The sequence below is a fragment of the Molossus molossus genome, unplaced genomic scaffold, assembly GCF_014108415.1.
Source record: "Molossus molossus isolate mMolMol1 unplaced genomic scaffold, mMolMol1.p scaffold_m16_p_3, whole genome shotgun sequence".
NCBI lineage: Eukaryota > Metazoa > Chordata > Mammalia > Chiroptera > Molossidae > Molossus > Molossus molossus.
The window spans coordinates 120,504,828-120,524,528 of record NW_023425366.1 but is presented as its reverse complement, the minus strand read 5'-3'; the positions used below and the strand labels follow the sequence as shown (position 1 = coordinate 120,524,528).

At 46.1% G+C, this 19,701-nt stretch overlaps 1 protein-coding gene across 1 annotated transcript in view; it reads left to right on the top strand.

The window, feature by feature from the left end:
• Nucleotides 1–19,701, top strand: part of CRAMP1 (cramped chromatin regulator homolog 1) — a 63,041-nt gene that overhangs the window by 19,381 nt on the left and 23,959 nt on the right. The window contains exons 5-8 of the mRNA XM_036280672.1: nucleotides 4,534–4,617; nucleotides 8,340–8,388; nucleotides 18,545–18,630; nucleotides 19,063–19,186. Coding sequence (XP_036136565.1) covers nucleotides 4,534–4,617; nucleotides 8,340–8,388; nucleotides 18,545–18,630; nucleotides 19,063–19,186 — 343 coding nt within the window. The remainder of the gene's footprint in view (nucleotides 1–4,533; nucleotides 4,618–8,339; nucleotides 8,389–18,544; nucleotides 18,631–19,062; nucleotides 19,187–19,701) is intronic.

Here is a 19,701-nt window from a genome sequence, read left to right as displayed (position 1 = left end):
ATTCCCTGGTGTCATTCTTGCCCATCCATGTGGCCTAGGATATTCTTGCCTCGCAGAAGTAGTGATACATGTCTTGTAACCATTGGTCAGGCTGAATCACAGGGAAGTTGTGCCGGTTTCTGATAGCTCTGAGTGCCTGTGGTGTCTGAGACCTTGGCTCTCTGTGGGCCTGTGTCCCCCACTGGGAGGGAGGGCACCACAGTTGATGAGGAGAAACCAGAATTGGTCAGTTCTCTCCCTAGTGGGAGCTCACTGGGGTTAGGGTTGGGCAAGGCCTATCACATACTACCCAGGGATGGAGGGCTAGCTTTCCCAAGGCTCTTGCCATCCCTGTATTTGAATCGAGATTGGCGTAGTTCCGTCTTTAATTCATGCCTGGGTCATTGCCAGGTGCGGTTCTAACTTCCAGCTCAGAGCACTCTTTGATTCACACTTCTGTCCTTAGGGGAGACATTGCTCCTGTCTCCACATGTCAGGAGAATTGGGTCTCTATGTCATTCCTCCCTCTCAGTCTTCAGTTTCACCTTCTTTAATCTTACTCTTCATTTCTACAATCATGGTCATAGGTCAGTCATTCCAGACATTTGCTTCTACTGACTGCACTTCTGACGCTTCTCTCCAAACAATATCACTTCTGATCCAGAATAACCGTGATAGCCGTGGTCAGGTCACTCCCCCTTTGAACCTGTGCTTCGAGTCCTTCGTGGCAGCACTCTTTCCCTCTTGTTTTTCTCTGCCTCACTTCCCAGTGTTCTGGCCTGGTCAGTGTGTGTCGGCCAACTCGAATCAGCATCACCAGGACTGACCCATCAGGATGCCAGGATCAGGGCTTCCTCCTCCAGCTTTAGAAAGGCCCAGAGAACGTTAATCAAGCTCTCTCTTATTTGTGAAGGGTCAGATGATAAATATTCTTGGCTTTGGGGATTTATAGTCTTTATTACAATGACTTCACTCTCCTGTCTTAGCTCATTATAGATACAATGTAAATGAACACATGTTACTGTGTTTCAGCAAAACTTTACAGAAAAAGGCCCTGGGCAGGCTATGGCCTGTGAGCCATTGTTTGCTGACCTTGCCCTAGAGAAATGTGACTGGGGACCCAAGCTCCAAGCAGTCCAGTAGTTAACTGACATTGCTCCTGAATATATTTCCCTTTGAATCTTTATGGACATCTCTCCCTCACCGGTTGTGGTCTTGCTGGGTCTACCTCAGAGCTTTTCAGACCTGTCCTCACCACCCAGTCTCTCTTGGTCCTATTCTAGATCATTGCTGTTCTTCCTTCGTCTGGTCTTGCCCTTCCCAGTCTACCCTCCACATTGTCTTATCCACACAAGACACATGTCTGCCTTTTCCCTGGCCTGAGCCCCCTCCCACACCCTCACCCTCACCCTCACCTGCCTTGTCTCCCAGGTTGGGATGGCCACCCTCCTGCTAACTGCACTTCCTGTTGTGCTTGACTCCTGCCGCCCCTACCCGTTGGCCTCCCTGACCCTATTTACCTTCCAAGACTGAGCTCCCATGTCAGTGCTCCCAAAAATTCTCCATGAATTTTTTTCTGTCTTCACTGCCACCTCACTGGGGCCTGCTCTGTTCCCATCATTGAGCACATTACATCCTCCTCCCTGGAAGTGCTATCACCTTCACTGCAGATGAGAAAACCTGGCTTAGCATTGGAGGTCCTGGCCCAAGCCACCCAGACAATAAGCTGAGAAGCTGAGCTCCAAGTCAGCCAGCATCTCCTTGTCATTATCTTCTGTAAATGCAGTATTTTCAGACCACCTCTTGTTGCTGTAGAATTTACCCATCTGTTTCATTAAATATTATTTCTTTGAGTTATGAATAAATTTTATTTTTCCTTGGACTTGTAATCCACTTCTAGTGTTTTTATATTGTTTTTTGTTTTTTTTTTGAGTGAATCCCTCTTTTATCTTTTTTTAAATGTGTTAATTTTAGAGAGTGAGAAATTGATTTGTTGTTCCATTCATTTATGCATTCATTGGTTGATTCTTGTATGTGCCCTGACTGGAGATTGAACCCACAACCTTGGCATGTCAGGAATATGCTTTAACCAACTGAGCTACTCCCCAGGCCTCTTCTAGTGTTTTTAAATAACACAGATGTGGACATCTTTTTCACGTGCAGCTTTGTTCCTTCAGAAGTTCTTCAACCAACTTCACACAATTGAGATAAGTATGTGTGGCATGTGGGGATGAGTTTTAGCTTTTTGGCTCTTACTGTGTGATCTTTTTTTTTTAATCCTCATCTGAGGATATTTTTCCTTTTATCTTCAGATAGAGTGGAGGGGGAGGGGGAAACATCGATGTAAGCGAGACACATCGATTGCTTGCCTCCCGCACAACTCTGACCAAGGCTGGGGACCAAACCGCAACCGAGGTACATGCCCTTGACTGGAATCGAACCTGTGACTCTCTGGTCCTCAGGCTGATGCTCTCACCGCTGAGCCAAACTGGCCAGGGCTATGTTATCTTCTACATTCTTTTTTTTGTTACATATATTCTTTAGTTACTTTCTGAAAATCTGTGTTATCGTGAGTGGCTCATCATGAGCTCTATCTTACTGTCTTCTGGGAAGGTGAATGTCCAGCCTGCTGGCTTGGGTATCTGCTGCTTGCTGTATTTCCCATCTGGTTTTGTCCTTGGTAAAGGCAGGAAGGAGCACCTGACAGTCATGTGCATTCCGCTCATGGCAAGTTCCATCTTCATGGCAAGACCCCATGTGAAGTGCCTTTTTTCTGCTGAGCTAGTTTATGGCTCCATCAAGGTTCTCTCTGGCCAGTAATGCTCTTGTTCATCACTAGTCATTTTAAGGTATTTTTCTGGCTTCAAAGCCTTCCACTGGCCATCTCACGGGGTGTCTTCTTTGCAGTCCTTGCCAAAGACACATGTCTTAGCTTTTACTATATGTGACCAGGGGACTGCCTTGGAGGAGGGCTCACTGACCCAACTCCAGATCCTATAGTTGCAGGGGCCTCCTATCCAGCCTGTTGTCTCTATGGGGAAAATATGACAAACAACATTGTGTTGAAGACCTTTTAACAGCATATCTGTTTATGTGAGATCTCCACTTTCTAGAGACCATGGAAGTGGGCTGTCAGTGTTCACATTTGTGAGACAGTCCCTAGGTCTGACTTAGCAGATCCTTTGTTAATACTGTTTTATTGCTTTGTTTTTAGTGTCCATGTGACCATTAACAAGATTCTCTGCTGGCTTTGGCATACTATAAGTCAGCAACATTTTGTTCTTCCTCAGGTTGTCAGCACAATGTCAGTGTGTGTGCTGCTGTGTTCAGCCATAGCTGTGATTGTTTCTCACATCACTAGCTTATTTGAAATACCAACACTAGTCCGGATCCTACTGAGTCCAGGGCTGTTGGCTGCTATCTGTTGTCTTCCCAGACACCCTCCTTACTTTTCTGGGTGGCACGCAGAAATGTTTTGGCTGTTTGGCTTTTTCCATGTTGGCTTTTACACGTTTCTTTTTTTGTTCCATATCATATTCCTTGATGATATGCTGAAAGTCAGTCTGTGAGAGCAGTTCCTTCACCCACTTTGGCTCTTCTGAAAAAGCTCTCTTCCAATGAGAAAGGCGGTCACTGGTGTTTGAGAAGATTGGGAATACAAAAACTGAAAATAACAGTGTCTTAAGCATGTAAAAATTTCTTTTCTCATCTCAGAGATACCTGCATTAGGTGGTCCAGAGCAAGCATCAAGGCCCAGGTCCTCCCATTTTTCTGCTATGCCATCCTTAGTGCTTTGTTGTGACCAAGATGGCCCCAGGTAGCAGTTCTGAAGGAAAAATTAGCATAATTCTGTTCAGATCTTCTAAGGAGACTTTCAGAAGTCTTCAACACTTCTGCTCACTCCAAAGGCCAGGACTTAATGGTGTGGCCATGTCTGGCTGCAGGACAGGCTGGGACATGTGCTGCCTTACCTATATCTGTGGCTTCCTGAATATATCTAGGCCTGTTACTAGGGAACAAGGGAGAGTGGGTATTAGCAGTCTCGAGCATTTGAGCCATGGTTCCTCTGTGGTCTGGCCTCAGGCCCAGGTCGTGTAGATCAGTGGTCAGAGGAGACACAGCAGGTCAGCTTCCATGGTTCCAGGGCTGCCCACCTTAGACAGCTCAGGCAGATTCTACATGTGTGGAGAGAAGTGGATGCAAATACGGTGTTGGTCACATCCCAGCTCCTCCAGCTCCTTGGGAGCCAACTGTGCTGAATGTCCATTTTCTTCTTCCAGGGGACATTGATCTTTCTATTAGAGCTAATTTTCTACACCCCCCTCTCCTTTTTTTCTGGTTTTAACTTTTTATTTTGAAAATTACAAAAACAGCACAATGTTCCTGTATACTCATTGCCCAGTCTCCCCTGATGTTGACCTTCTGCGGTTCCAAGGTGCAGTAAGCAAAACCGAGAAATCAGCAGTGTTGAGTGTTCCCCCAGCACTGCTCTTGTGCACAATCCCAGAACAGTTGTTTTCCCCTTCTAAAGCCTTATCATTTTCTGTCTTTCAGTGTTCTCTCGAGGGCTGAAGAAGTCCTCCCAGGAGCTGTATGGTCTGATCTGCTACGGCGAGCTACGCAAGAAGATCGGGGGCTGTGAGTACAAACGGCCACAAGGCACTCACGGCTCCTCCTGGCAGATCCTGCTCTCCTGGCACTATGGGGCTTTGATCCCAGTGGCACTTCCGCTTTCCCTCCAACTTTTGTCTTAAACTTTTTAATATACAGAAACAACAAAGAAGAGTGTAATAATGCAACATACTTAAATTTCCCAGTCTGTAACCTGTGTCATGTGTGCACTATTTCCTCTCCTCCTCCCCCCTTACATACGTGCTTTTTTTCCTGCTCAGCCATTTGACTGTAAGTTGCAGACATCCTAGCCTACTCCTAAATCCCTCACCCTCTGTCACCTGAGAACAAGGACATTCTCCTACACGCCCACAACCCTATTATTACCCCCAGCACATTTCACATTTATCAGACAGGCACTACAGTCTTGACCTAATATCCTGCCCATGTTCAGATTTCCCAGCACATCCCAGCATGCCAGCTGGTCACCTTTTGAGCACATTGCCCTGCTCGTAGCTATGGTGTCCCTTAAGTCTTTTGACCTAGAACAGCTCCCACTTTTTGGTCTTTGATGACACTGGTAAATTGAAGGGTTAGAACCTTTTGCTTTGCATTGTTCGGATCCTCTCCTGTGACTGGATTTCCTTTAGATGTAGAGAGTGCTCTGGCCTTCCCAGGGTATTTGTGCCCAGCGCCTTGCATCCCTATCTTGCTTCCCAATATGACCACAGACAAGAGGGCACACCCTTGCCTCTGCAGATGCCCCTTGTCTGCCTGTCACACATCCACAGAGCCCATTTGAAAGTTAAATGAGATCATATGAGATGACCATAAGCCATTATCTTACCAGTCACCTAACATGTTACAGCTGAGTGGGCAGGTGGCTGGGAGTGTGTATAAGCAGCAGAAGGGCAGGGATGATGGGCATTCACAGATTGCTCTGCACATCTTGCCTGTGTTGGATGACCTCCCCTATCCTTAAACAGGCAAGAATGGGTAAGGGGCTCTAAGAGGCCCTGAATGGGACAAGCATCCTGATTCCCCACCCTGTCCTCTCCATCCATAGTCTGAGGACTTTTTTGTAAGCCCCTCCTAGCCCCTGCTTTAAATGGTCTATTGAGAGGGACTCTAGGACCCCATGTCCTTTGAGTCTTTACTTTCTCTTCTGTGTCCTTCTCTCTGTCCTAGACCTAAAATGTTTCTGGTCATGGCAGTGTGTTGGGTACCACCTTTTTGGCAATGATGCCATGGCCCCTCTTCCATCCCTGTCATATCCAGGCCGTTCAGCCAGAGTCTCTCATCCAGTCTCTGATTTTACATTGAATCTTTGGCCTTATCTTCTTGTTGGCTCCATGACCTTGGATTGCTTCCTGTCGCTCATGGAGTATCAGCTGGCTCCCTGACCCAAGGGGCTCTGCATTTGGACTTAAGCTTGTCTCCCTGCTGGGTGCCCCTCTAGCTTGGCTGCTCCTGTCCTGGTGGTAATGCCTGGTCATCCTTCTCAGCGCAGCTGCACATCACACTTGCACATGTTTACACACATACACACACACACACACACACACACACCCTGGTAGGGCATCTTCCTCTGAGCCTCTACCCACTGATTCATGTGCTGGGACACTGTTATGTCATTTCGTGAATCTTTGGAGAAGCACATGCTTCCACATGCAGCCTTCTGCAGAGTGCCCTATACATGGCACATCTGCTCAGTATAACTCTTTCTGGACTGTTCAAAAAGTGTCTTAGGGCTCAGGAAGTCAGAGCATGCTTTTTATTAATGCCTTTTTCTAACTGAGATATTCAGGTATATGTAAATCCTGAAATGATAGACTTTGAATTCCCTGCTATATTCCAGGGACTTTGACATACATTACCTTGTGCCAGTCATCATCATAGCTATATGAGATGGTGTTGTTCGTGTCTGAAAGAAGGACTGAGGACATTCCATTTTAATGAAAAAAGAATGATTTCAAGCCTCCTTAACTATTAAGTAACAATGTCCTGTGCTGCCCCTAGGCCTGATTTTTACACCCTATGCTTATTCCATCTGTCACAGCACCAGTATTGGGATGGGGTGAATGGGGAACATCACAGATTCCTGTAGTACTCACTTGTGTGTTCAGACTGCTTTCCTTTGATGAAGTGCAGTTTCTTGGATGGTGCCCCATTTGGTGACTCAAACCCTGAAGTTGGGGTAGTGTCACTTACTTGGCCTTTTGTCTGTTTTTTCCACCTGCCAGATGCAGGATGATGGGCCTTTTCCTCCTCTTAGCCTATGAACTCCTGCCTACCCTTTGATCTCAGTTTGAATGTTCACAAACCTCCACAACAGACTAAACCACCATGTCACACACTCTCAGCACTCCAGACCCTCCCTTCATGCAGCATCACAACTGCCCTATACTCATGTGTGCTTATTTGATTTATGCCCATCTGAAGGTAGGTCTGCATGTGACGTCTTATTTAATGATCAAGTCTTTAAGTTCCCCCTCTCCAGGGCCGTGCCTTCTTTCCTGAAGATCCATTTCCATTTAGTACTACTTCCCTTCAACCTGCAAACTTCCTGTAGTCTTTCTTGTGTAGTTGTGTTGGCCATGAATTCTTGTAGTTATTTATCTGAAAAGTCTTTATTTAGCCTTTATTCTTAATATACTTTTGCTGGGTATAGAATTCTGATTGACAGGTTTTTTGTTTTGTTTTTTTCTGTTTTTCTGTTGTCACTTTAAAGATGTTCCACTGTCTGTGACCTGTACTGTTTCTGATGAGAGGTCACATCTGTCCTTGTTCCTTTAGGGGGGATATGTTTTTTTCCCTCTAGCTGCTTTCTGTTTGTTTATTTTATTTATTTATTTTTATTGATTTTAGAGAGGAAGGGAGAGGGAGAGAGAGATAGAAACATTGATGAGAGGGAACATTGATCGGCCGCCTCCTGTATGCCCCCCACTAGGGGTCTGGCCTACAACCTGGGCATGTGCTCTGACCAGGAATTGAACTGGTGACCTCTTGGTGCATGGGTCGATGGTCAACCACTGAGTCACAGTGGCTGGGCACCTCTAGCTGCTTTTAAGGTTTTGTCTTTGGTTTTTATTCTGGCTATGTGTTTGTGGCTTGTTGTTTTTTCCTCAAAAAAAAATAACATGGAAGAGTCCAAAGACTTTTACAGTGAGCACCCAAACATCCATCACCTAGATTTTCCCATTACCCGGTTACTGGACTTGCTTTCTCACATGTCCTGAGGACGGGGCTAAGTACCAGGAGGGCAGAGGAAATGTGCAGTGTCTGGGCTGGTCATCCAGTAGACTCTGGGAACCTAGGGGTCAAAGCTGACTAAGGCAGGTTCGCAAGTAACACAAGATCCCAGCAGGAGAAGTGTGCATAGGGCACAGTGATTATCCTGAGGAAAGAGTCTCTGAACTAGGCAGTTGGGACAAGTAGAGGTTCAGCATAGCCTGAGGTCTGAGAGATGTTTTTGGAAGAGCGATCCTCTTGCTGAGGCAGAAAGTGTTCCTGAGAAAGTCTGGGTGGGTGGAGAGGATATGCAGGTAGTGGACAGCACCCTCAGCACAGGACGCACCTTGTTTTGACTTTGAGGGAGGGGCTGCAGCTAACGTAGGGGTTTTATTTGGAAGACCTTAGATATTCTGTAAAGCATTTGGATTCTACAAGGAAGACAGTTATATGGGAATCTTGACCAGTTTTGCTCCTAACTGCTTCAAGGTCATGTCTGTTTCTTTTTCTTTTTAAAGGTATGGATGATAAGAATGCCACAAAGTTGAATGAGCTCATTCAGGTTGGGTAAGTACAAAATTGTATTGTGAGACACCACCTACTCTTGTTTGGCATTTGCATTATTCTCTGAAATACATAACTGGAAATATTCACCCTTCCTTCCTATTCACCCCACCAGAGCTTCTGCACTGTTCACCCAGACTGCTCTGTTCCTTGTCTTAGGTGAACTCCCCCACCACCCAAGACCACTGTTGGTCAAAGTTCAACTGTCTCGTAGGTCAAGCTATCTCCTGGAATAGTCTTCACTGGCCTCTGTCACATCCGCAGGACATTGCCTTCCTGTATCTCTGGTTCTTATCTCCCCCAGCCTGAGATTAGATGGCCTGTGAGCCCCTGTTTCTCAGGTGTGAGCTCCTTCTGGGTGGGGCTAGCTGTGTGTGCTTCTGCTCTGGCTCCAGCCCAGCATCTGCTCTTACAGATGCATGCGTTGTATTCTCAAGGATTTATTTCTATAAACTGCCACCCTTTTGCAGCCAGTCTTGATAGTAACTCGGATGTACATATCACCACCGTGTGAAAGAACAGTGACTCACTCCAACTGCCAGGAGTGTGGATAGTCTAACTGCTGGTGGCATTGACAAAGGGAGCCTCCTGGGGGTGTGTAGAGTATGGTCAGGCATGTAGGTAGAGGCCACCAGCCATGGCCTTGTGGGTCATTTGTCACCCCCACACCCCATTTGCCTGTTGTAGCTTTAACATCCCATCTTCCTTCCCACCCTTACACCTGCCCTGCATTTATTAGATGGAAGCTGTTTGCTCCTAGATCTGGGCTATTTGAGTGGTGTTGTATGCACCTGAGAAACCTTGTTACGTAGGGGAAAGATCATTGGCTGTGATGGTTTCTGATGTTACTGTCTCACCAGCAGGTGAGAGCAGTGTCCCCTGGGGCAGCACACTTCCCCTATGATGTGATTTTGGGGTCAACTCTCGCTTAATCTTTTATTTCAGTTGCCCCAGATTTGTTGGGTGAGCGGGTGTTCCTGGCTCTTTACTTGGTCTTTTGGGACTCGTTTAATGGAAAAGTAGTGAGTTGCTTGGCTTTGTCTTAGTTGTTTTTTTTTTTTTTTTTGCGAGAGCACAGAGAAGAGTGTCCTACAGGAGAGTGAGACACCTCCTGATCGGGGGGTGTGAGGAAGGCATGTTTTGATAAGCTTGAAAATGGCCAGAGGGTCGGTTTTAGGGCCTGCAGGAGATTGGAGAGCACCAAAGCTTTAGGCTGAAAGTCTAAAGGTACCACTAAACCCAGGAGCTGAGCTGAGACTTCTCAGTCCCAGCAAGGAGTTGCCTCAGTGAAGCCTGTGGTGAGATGATGGGAAGGGTGGTTCTGAACCCTTCAGGAGTGTCTGCATCATGTATGTGCTTTGACTCCTCACTTGGTAATATAGTATTGGGTTACAGCTTACATAAAATACAGATTTCCATGAGTCCATACTGATAGAATCAATGATTGAATAAATAAATAAATAGGGGACAAGATGCAAATCTCCTATGCAGAATTCCACATAACTTATGTAGATACTACTCCCTCAAATAGGGGAGCATAGCTCCCTTCCCTTAACTGTGGGCTGTTTGCCATGAGTTCTTTCTAAAGAGGACAGTATCGGAAGTGGGGGAGGAGCATAGAGTGGAGACACCTGACAAGCACAGCCTCAGCCAGATCAAGGTTATGCCAACTGTGATTACCCAGGTTGATGGCATGGAGAGACATGGCTCTATAAAGATGTCTGCTCTCCCTAAATCTACAAATACGTGCAGTTGGAATCAGAATCACAATGCAGTTTCTTTGAATGTTAAATTGAAGTATGATGAACCTACAGACCCTAAGTGTACAGCTCCTGAATTTTCACAAAGTGGTCCCACCCAGGTCAAGAAACAGAATAAATGTCATACCACCAGCCTTCCCAGAACCCTCCCTGCACCACTCTCAGTACACTTGGCTCAAAGTAAGAAGAAAGGCAATTAAAATGGTATCATGTTTCACGACTGTGTAGAGAGATCTCCCCATTGTTGCTGATTGTATTTGCAAACAGCTAGAACGGACTGTGAGTTTGTAATATGTCCTGCTCATAAGTATGTAAATCCTCTGGACGAGCAGTCCCACTTCTAGAAAATAATTAGATCGGGGCAAGCCATTCTTGTGAGTATACACATCATTACAGTGCTCATGCTAGCAAAGGGGTTCAAAGAGTGAAGAGCTACTCCAGCTTCAGGCAGAGTTGTTTTCAGAAGCGAGGCCTACCAGGTACATCTGTGAGTGCGTGGCCCTGGCAGAACATTTGGACACGTAACCCCCACCTCATAACCAGAGTTCTCTTGGTTCACTTGTACCTCATACATACATATTTTTTAATTTAAACATTTAACAATGTATAGTACTTTTATCTGGTCAGAAAAGAAAATTTTCATATTGGAGAGAGATTCTTTTTATTAGTTTTAAACGGCTATGATTAAATTTTCTCTATGGAGATGTATTTATAAAGATACTTTTATCTATATTTCTGGCAACAAAATCGAAACACATGGTTTAAGTCCTGGTTGGGCCCTGTCGTGAGTGGACACATGGCTGCCTGGTGGCAAAACCCTCCCTAGAGGGTTTTGTCTTTGGAGGGTTGTAATGTGAGGGGAACCTGTCCCTCAGTGGAGCTTGGAGACCACGGGGGTCCAAGACCAGCTGGCTCTGGCAGAGCCCGGAGAGGCCCTGGATTGAAGGAGTATCCAGCAGATGGCCTGGGACCCTCTGCTTCTTCCTCTAGGCCTCGTGACAGTCTCCAATGTTGAGGGCTCAGGAGTGCTGCTGAATGACAGGGCTTTCCTTCTGACTGCTGCCGCCCTCCTCTGGGTGACAAGCTCCTGCTTACCCCTTGGCCATGAGCTCTGATGCCACCCCCACTTCAGACACAGCAAAATCTGGATGTCATTTGTCCTTCATGTGTGATTCGTCAGCACAGCGGTCCTCCGGCTGCCTGTCAGGATCCTCACCAGCCTGTGGCTCAGGAGGCGTCTCCACTCCAGCCTGGTATGTCGGGTCAAGCCCCAGGCCTTGCGCAGTCTGAGGCCCAAGGGGGCCCTCTGACAGTCCTGGGCAGTCCTAGCATATTGACGTTAGATGCTGCCAGCTGCGTTTTTAAATCTTTCAGAAAATTTTATCATGAAAAAGTTTAAATATCAGAGAAGTTGATAGAATAGCACAGCAGCCACCTGCATACCCTTCACCTGAATTTACAAGTAGAAGTGAAGACAATTAGCCCGGTTGGTGTGGCTCACTGGTTGAGCATTGACCCATGCACCAAGAGGTCATCGGTTCAATTCCTGGTCAGCCTGGTTGTGGGCTCAGTCCCTAGTAGGGGGGCGTGCAGAAGTCAGCTGATCGATGCTTCTCTCTCATTGATGTTTCTGTCTCTTCTTCCTCTCTAAATCAATAAAAATATATTTTTAAAAAAAAGATAGATGCTTTTTTTTTTTTTGGAGAGGCTAGTGTCATGGTAGCTTGTGTGGCCCTTTTGCAGTACATAGTGAAAAAGTGGTGGCTAAGGAAGCAGAAATCTTTTCAGGCAGTGCCAACAGGGCATTTGCTCATGTCATCAGGGAGTTCAGCCAATGGTGGCGGATGCAGTGCCATCTCTGGGATGGAGTGTGCAGTGAGCCAGCTGTGAGGAATTCGTTATGGGTGCCTCCAGCTTTTCTCAGGGGTCTCACCTGCTAACCGGGTTGCTCTAGGCTTAGGTGCCCTACCAGTTACATTGTCATCTTTCAGAGGGGTGCTGTGTCAGCTTTGAAAATATTTCTATCTGTCCCTGGTCCATTTGGCTCATCAGTTAGAGCATCGGTTCCTGGTCAAGGACATATACCTGGGTTGCAGGTTTGATCCCCAGCCCCGGGTCGTGTGGGAGGTAACCAGTCTATGTGTCTCTCTCTCAGTGATGTTTCTCTCCTCCCCCCCTTCCCTCCCTCCCTTCCACTCTATCTAAAAATCAATAAAAAAATATCCTTGGGTGACAGTTAACCAAAAGAAAGATTTCTATCTGTAGCCATAGAAAGATCTGAGGTAGAAAGCCTACTGTATGGCATGTTCATTCATAAGTTCTAGAAGGACCTGAGTACCCACATGTGCCAGGCACAAGAATGGGTGCTGGATATGCAGTGGTGATCAAGACGGGGCAGAGCAGTTAATGAAGTTCCTTGAATAGAAATCATCTTTCTGGTGTGTGTGTGGGGGGGGTGGGGATGTCTGTGGACAAGGACAGGCAGGGGTGAGGAGTGGAGCAGGGAGGGTCAGGCGAGGCCCCTCTGCAGGCCAAGGAGGGATCTGGGGATCTGGGTGGTCTTGGCAAGAGTCCCAGGATAGTGGAGTCCCTCATTCTGGATGAAAGCATTCCTCTAGTTCTGAATAGGAGCAAGGTGGGATGTACAACATCTGTTTTAAAATTTAATATATTCTGCCCTGGCCAGTTTGGCTCAGCGGTTAGAGCGTCAGCCTGTGGTCCACAGAGACCAGGGTTCGGTTCCCGCTAAGGGCATGTACCTTGGCTGCAGTTTGTTCCCGGCCCTGGTTGGGTCGTGCGGGTGGCAGCCACTCGATGTGTCCCTTTCACATCAATGTTTCTCTCTCTCCCTTTCTCTCCCTCCCGCTCTACCTGAATAAAAAATGGAAAAATGTCCTCGGGTGAGGATTAAAAAAAAAAAATTTAATATATTCTAAGTTATGTACTTTTTGCTGTGCAGTTCCTACAGGTTCTTTTTTTTTACATTTTTAGAGCCATTTTAGGTTTAAAGGAAAAATGAGTAGCGAGTATAGAGGTTTCATAATACTCTCTTTCTCTACACGTGTTTTCATTACGAGCATCTGATATTAAAGGGTACATTTGTTAGAGTTGATAAACCAGTATTGTTGCATTATTATTAGCTAAAGTCTGTCAACTGATGGTTGTTGGTGCCATTCATTGCCAACAGGAATCCCCAGTTTGGGATGTGGTAAAGAAGGAAACTTGATTCAGTGCAAAACAGCTCAGTTGTGAAACAGCCCTGGGGCCAGGCACCTCTCCAAGTAGGCAGCTTTGCTGTGCTCCTTGCCAGTCTGCTTTGTACTGCCCTGGTCTGCTCTGGCCTGGGCTGCTGTGCTCCAGCAAGACATCTTTGATGTATCAGTTCAGCCAGGGAAACGCAGTCTTCAGTCTTCAGGGGAAAGAGAAAGTGTGCTCCCAGAGCCAGAAGGGACCTGGTTTATATGGACAGAAGTACCCTGCTCTGGTCCCTGATTGATTTTTCAAATGAGGACTCCAACCCCTTGCAGTTTGATTGGTCCAAATGGCACTGTCCTAGTTGGTCAGAATAGAGCTGCTCTGGTTGGTTGGAGCTGCACAGCTTCAATTGGATGGGGGAAAGCCTTAGTCCTATTGGTTGAAATAGGATTCCAGGAACTCCTTTTTAAGGGCAACTCAGATGGCAGAAACACAGTGCAGGCAGGCAGTTCAGTGCAGAGGCAGGTAGTTCAATGCAGGCTTCTCCCTGAAATGCAGTTTACATGAGAGGCTCCTATGTGAAAATGGCTGCTAGGCTCTGTTTTCTTTTTTAATCCTCACCTGAAGATACGTTTTTCATTGATTCTAGAGAGAGAGGAAGGGAGAGAAAGGATAGAGAAACATCACTGTGGGAGAAACAACAGTCAATTGCCTCATGTACGCACCTCAACTGGGGATCAAACTCGTGATCCTTTGGTGCACAGGATGACACTCTAACCACTGAGCCACATCAGCCAGGGCTAAGCTCTGTTTTCTTAAAATTTGAGCCCAGTTAGCCACCAGGAGCCCTTTTTAGTAGGTGTCTTCTTTCTCAGGGTTCACAAGTCCGTAGTTTAATTAGAGTTCACTCTTGATGTTGTACATTCTGTGGGTGTCTACAAATACACAATGTCCTGTATCCACTGTTACAGGATCCTGCAGTTTCACTGCCCTAGAATTCCTTTGTGCTCCACCGATTACTTATCTCTCTCTTCTCTAAGGTCTGGCAACCCCTGAATTTATGCTGTCTTTATAGTTGCCTTTTCCAAGAAGGTCATAGATATGGAATCGTACAGCAGGTAGCCTTTCAGACCGTCTTATTTTACTTACATCTGTGAGTTTTTACAAATGCATAGAGTTGTGTAGCACCACAATCAAGATACAGAACAGTTCCGTCACAGCCAGCTTCCCTTGTGCTGCCCTACTGTAGTCATCCCCTCTCCCATGCCCAGCTGCAGCAACCACTGAACTGCTCTTTATCCCCTGTAGTTCTGCTTTTCCCAGAATATCATCATATAGGGTAATATGGTATGTGGCCTTCTGAGGTGGGCGTTTTCCACTCTGTAATATACATTTTAAATCCATCCATGTAGCTGTGTGGATCTGTTCATGCCTATTCCTGCAGAGTAGTGTCACCAGTGTGGCTGTTTAGCCATCCCCCAGAGGCACAGGGCTGTTTATAGAGAATAAGCAACTTTAAACATTCTTTTCCTGGACACCTCTTCAGGGAAGGAGAGTGAGTATATGCCTAACTCTGTGTGGAACTGCCAGAACCTTCCAGGGAGAGTTCCAGTTGCTCCCCATACTTGATGATTTCAGTTTATTCTTTTGAACCATCCTAGTGGGTGTGAAGTATTTCATTGTGGTTTTGATTAGCATTTCCCCGATGACTAATGATGTTTAACATCTTTCTTGTGCTTCTTTACCATCTGTATGTCTTCTTTGGTGAAGTGTTTGTTCACATCTTGTGCCTGTTTTCTTATGTTTGAGTTTCAAATGATCTTTATATACTCTAGACACAAGTCTTTTGTCAGATAGGTGATTTGTAAATATTTTTTCCCAGTCTGTGACTTGTCTCGTTATTCTCTTTACTAGTGTCTTTCAAAGGGCAGAATGTTTACTTTTGATAAAGTCCAGTTTGCCATCTTTTTCTTTCGTGGACTAAAGTATTATAGCTAAGAACCCTTTGCCTAATAAGGTCACAAAGATGTTCTCTTGTTTCCTTCTAAAAGATTTATTGTTTGATGTTTAAATCCATGATCTACTTTGGATTAATTTTTGTATATGATGTGAGGTTTATACCTAGGTTCATTTATTTTGGTCTATGCGTGTCCAGTTGTCTCAGCCTCATCTGTGGAAAGGACCATCCTTTATCCATTCACTGGTTTTGCATCATCTGAGGTCAAGTGACTGTACTCTGTGGGTCTTTTTTTGGACTTTTAATTCTGTTCTGTTGATTTGTGTCCCTTCTTTCACCAATAGACAACAGTTTCTAGGTACAAAGCAAAAAGCTTGTAAAGGTGAAACAGCAAAGGAGTGGGGGGATGTATGGTGCCTTGATTTAAGACCAGGAAACATTGAGTATTTAACCAACTTCCTGTCTGTGGTTCTCATGCAGACCTTTTTCAATTAACTGTGAATCTCCTTTTATAAAGTTATAGAATTAGATAAAGGATTAAATGAATTGAGGAAAGCTCCAAAATTAAATCTTATTACTGGTCGCAGACCCAGAAGCATGCTTATTGGATTTATCAAATAGCTTTGTAGAGAAGAGAAGAAAATAAACCTCTCAGAAAGGAAAGCCAGGTCCTATGCACTTAGAGGACTTACTCTGTTGCTTGTTTTGTGAAAATAACACTCAAATGTTCAGATAGAATCATCTGTGTTGTTACATTCCATCAGAGGTCAAGCTGGCCTGTCAGTAGTCTCGCCTGTCTTTCAGCTGCGGGGCTGGTATGGGAGGGTGGGGAGTACAGACCATGTCCTAGGACCAAGGCTGGCCCTGAGAGAGCTCTCTTTTTCTTTAAAATCCTTACTCAAGGATATTTTCCAATGATTTTCAGCTGGGGTAGGAGGGAGGGTGAGAGGGAGAGAGACAGAGAGAGAGAGAGAAATATTAATGTGAGAGAGACACATTGATTCGTTGCCTCCCACACAACCCCAACCAGGGCTGAGGATTGAACCACAACCGAGATACGTGCCCTTGACCAGAATCGAACCCTCAACTCTGGTCCATGGACCGATGCTCTAACGGCTGAGCCAAACTGGCCAGGGCTTTTTTCTTAAGTCCTCACCCGAGAATTCTTTTTTCTATTTATCTTCAGATAGAGTGGGAGGGAGGTAGAGAGAGAGAAACATCAATGTAAGAGAGACACATCACTGGTTGCCTCCCACACGACCCGACCAAGGTCGGGGATGAACCGCGACCAAGGTATGTACGTGCCTTTAACTGGAATTGAACCCGCGACTCATTGGTCTGTGGGCTGACGCTCTAACTGCTGAGCCAAACCGGCCAGGGCCTGAGTGATCTTTTCTGTGTGAACTTGAACACGACTTTACCTTGTACAGGCTCCAACCTCAGGCTGCTCATAAAATTTTCATTTGAGAGAAAAGGAAAGGGATTTTATTCTCAGAATGGTTATCTAGTCATAAAAAGGGAGCTGCTCAATTTCACTTAAAAAAAAAAAAAAGGAAGTCATAAAATAGCAGTTTAACGGAAAATGTGATTATCACAAACACAGGTGCCACATGACACAGCTCCACCTGCTCTTTTAAGTCTTGCCTGATACTGTTTAATTTTGTTTGGGGATTGATGCAACCAACAGTGTTGATGGGCAGAAAAGTCCACTTGTCCCCAGAGCTCTTTATTAGAGGAGATTGTTTAAGAATCTACTTGGTGCTTAATTATTGTTCTTTTAAAACTCTCCTCCTTGCTCCCTCCTCTGTACCCGTGCGTCCAGCATCATTCACATTCACACCTCCTTGTGGCCCTTTAACTCCCCCAAGTTCAGGTGGCTAAGACTCAAGCATTTGGTGTTGGTGGAGCGTGGTGGTTGTTGATGCGGACTCTTATCCTCTCTGAGTTGCTCCTCCTGACAAAATGGGGGGATGGGGGTTGGCTGGGGTCACAGCTGGGAGTTGGCCAATTTAAAAAGTTGGTTTAAACACAGAGTTATGAAAACAATATGCATGGACCTTGAACCTTCTTTAAAACATAAGCCTACATTTGTTTACCAACCACAGGGTGGCTGGCCAAGGCCTTTTCTTAGACTGAGGCCCATTCTCAGAGTTCTGGGTTGTTTCGATCTTAAAAAGCTATAGCCAAGATGCATCTTTTGCGATGAACCATTTTCTTTTTTTTTAATTTTTTATTTTTTATCCTCACCCGAGGACATTTTTCCATTTTTTGTACAGATAGAGTGGGAGGGAGAGAGAGAGAGAGAAACATCGACGTGAAAGGGACACATTGAGTGGCTGCTACCCGCACGACCAACCAGGGCCGGGGACAAACTGCAACTGAAGTACGTGTACGTGCCCTTAGCGGGAACTGAACCCGGGTCTCTCCGGACCGCAGGCCGATGCTCTAACCGCTGAGCCAAACCGGCCAGGGCGCGATGAACCATTTTCAAGGGGGACAAGAGCATAGGGGCCCACAGTAGTGGGATTGCAGAGTGCTTCCAAATCACTCTTCATCTTTCATAGTTGTGTTGCCCACACTTAACTGCCATTTTTTAGAAAAACAACCTACCCTTATTGAGTATTTCCAAAGCATTCTAAGTGCTTTTGTTACAAGGCACTATTTCTGTGGCTTTTGTACTCGTGTATAGTATTTCTTTAATTCTAACATTACGTAAACTACTTCCACAGCAGTGTTCAGACAGAGTGTCACTGACAGGTATGGCAGACAGACTTGAGGCAGGCCCTGCTGACTCTGGGCCTGCCTGCAGGTCAGTTGAGAGGAGTACGAATGCATGTTGGCCTTGAGTGCCCTGTATCCCCAGTCCCAGACAGTGTGGTTTACAGAGGGACTGGGGGATGTTGCTGACGGGGAGATGAGTTCACCTAGAGCTGGGTAGGTCACATAGAGGTGGGTTGAGACCTACTCTCAAGGGATCCTGAGGAGGAGGAGAGAAGGGTGCATCGCCTGGTGTCAGGGCTTTCCAGGGGTGGGATAGCAGCTGATGCTGCACCAGTCACCAGGCAGGATTTTTCCTGTGAATGGTAGGCACCCCTATTGCAGTGTGAGGTGTGATTGGGAAAGTATTGGGGCATCCAGAGTCATGGGGCTGAGCAGGGGCTCTAGATCTGGAGGCCAGAATGGGGTCAATAGTAGTGAGTTAGTATTCACTTAGAGATGTCAGCACTTCTTTAAAACTTTTTTCCAGGGCCACCACAGTACGTTACAAAGGAAGAAACCTACGTATCAAAGCGCCCATGTGCCGAGCCCTGAAGAAGCTCTGTGATCCAGATGGTACGTAGAAGGTGGGCTGGGGTGGAACTGGGAGGTGTGGTTCTGCTCCATTTAGCAATGGACAGGCTAAGCTCTATGTCTGAGCCTTCCTAATTCCATGGGTAACTCTTGGGTTCAAAGCAATGTGTCTACTCAGTAAATCATGGTCAGTTCAGAAGCCACAACAGCATTAAGAATGGAGTGTTAGCAGTGTCAGGAGTGAGTTTCGTGGCCTCACATGGCCCAATTGTTGCTCTGGCTTTGTGGGTATCCTAGTGGGCATATTGGCACATCGCTAGACACAACTCCTTGTGGGCTTGTCCACCAACTCTGCTTTCCCTCCCAGGCCGTTTACCCATGGTTCCTTCCTGACTCAGAGTTGTTTGGCCAAGTACTTTGCTTTCTGCATGGCAGTCTATCTGCCAGGCTCTCAAGGCCCCCTTTTTGTCGCAGGCTTGAGTGACGAGGAGGACCAGAAGCCAGTGCGCCTGCCCTTGAGAGTCCCTGTAGAGCTGCAGCCAAGGAACAATCATGCCTGGGCCCGCGTGCAGAGCCTTGCCCAGAACCCCAGGCTCAGGTAACTGCCTTTGGTGTTTGTCGGGAAGCCAGCTGTGAGGGATGGGGACAGGGCAGTGTTTCAATTCTGTCGCGGACTCCAGAGAGAGCAGATTTTACCCAGTGCTCCAAAATTATGTCGGGGTATGATGTGAGGGTAGTGCACTGTTCTTGGAGGCATGAGCAGGGTGCAGAAGGATGTCGTGATTATCAGGTTGATGGCTGTAGAATCGTTCCCCCATAAACCCCTTTCTGTTCCTCTCTTACTATTTCCCTAAAGGTTTGCGTCTGGCGTATGGGCAGGGCACCACTGTGCGTATGGATCATTTTCCAATTATACATTATTTTTTAGATTGATGTAAAAATCACCTAACATAGAATGAACCATTAGCCATTTTAAGGTGTCTGATTCAGGACATTTGAGTACCTTCACAGTATTGTACAACTACCACTTTTATTTAGTTCCAAAACATTTTTATCATACCAAAAGGAAACCTCATACCCACTAAGTGATTGCTTCCCATTCGCCACCCCTGG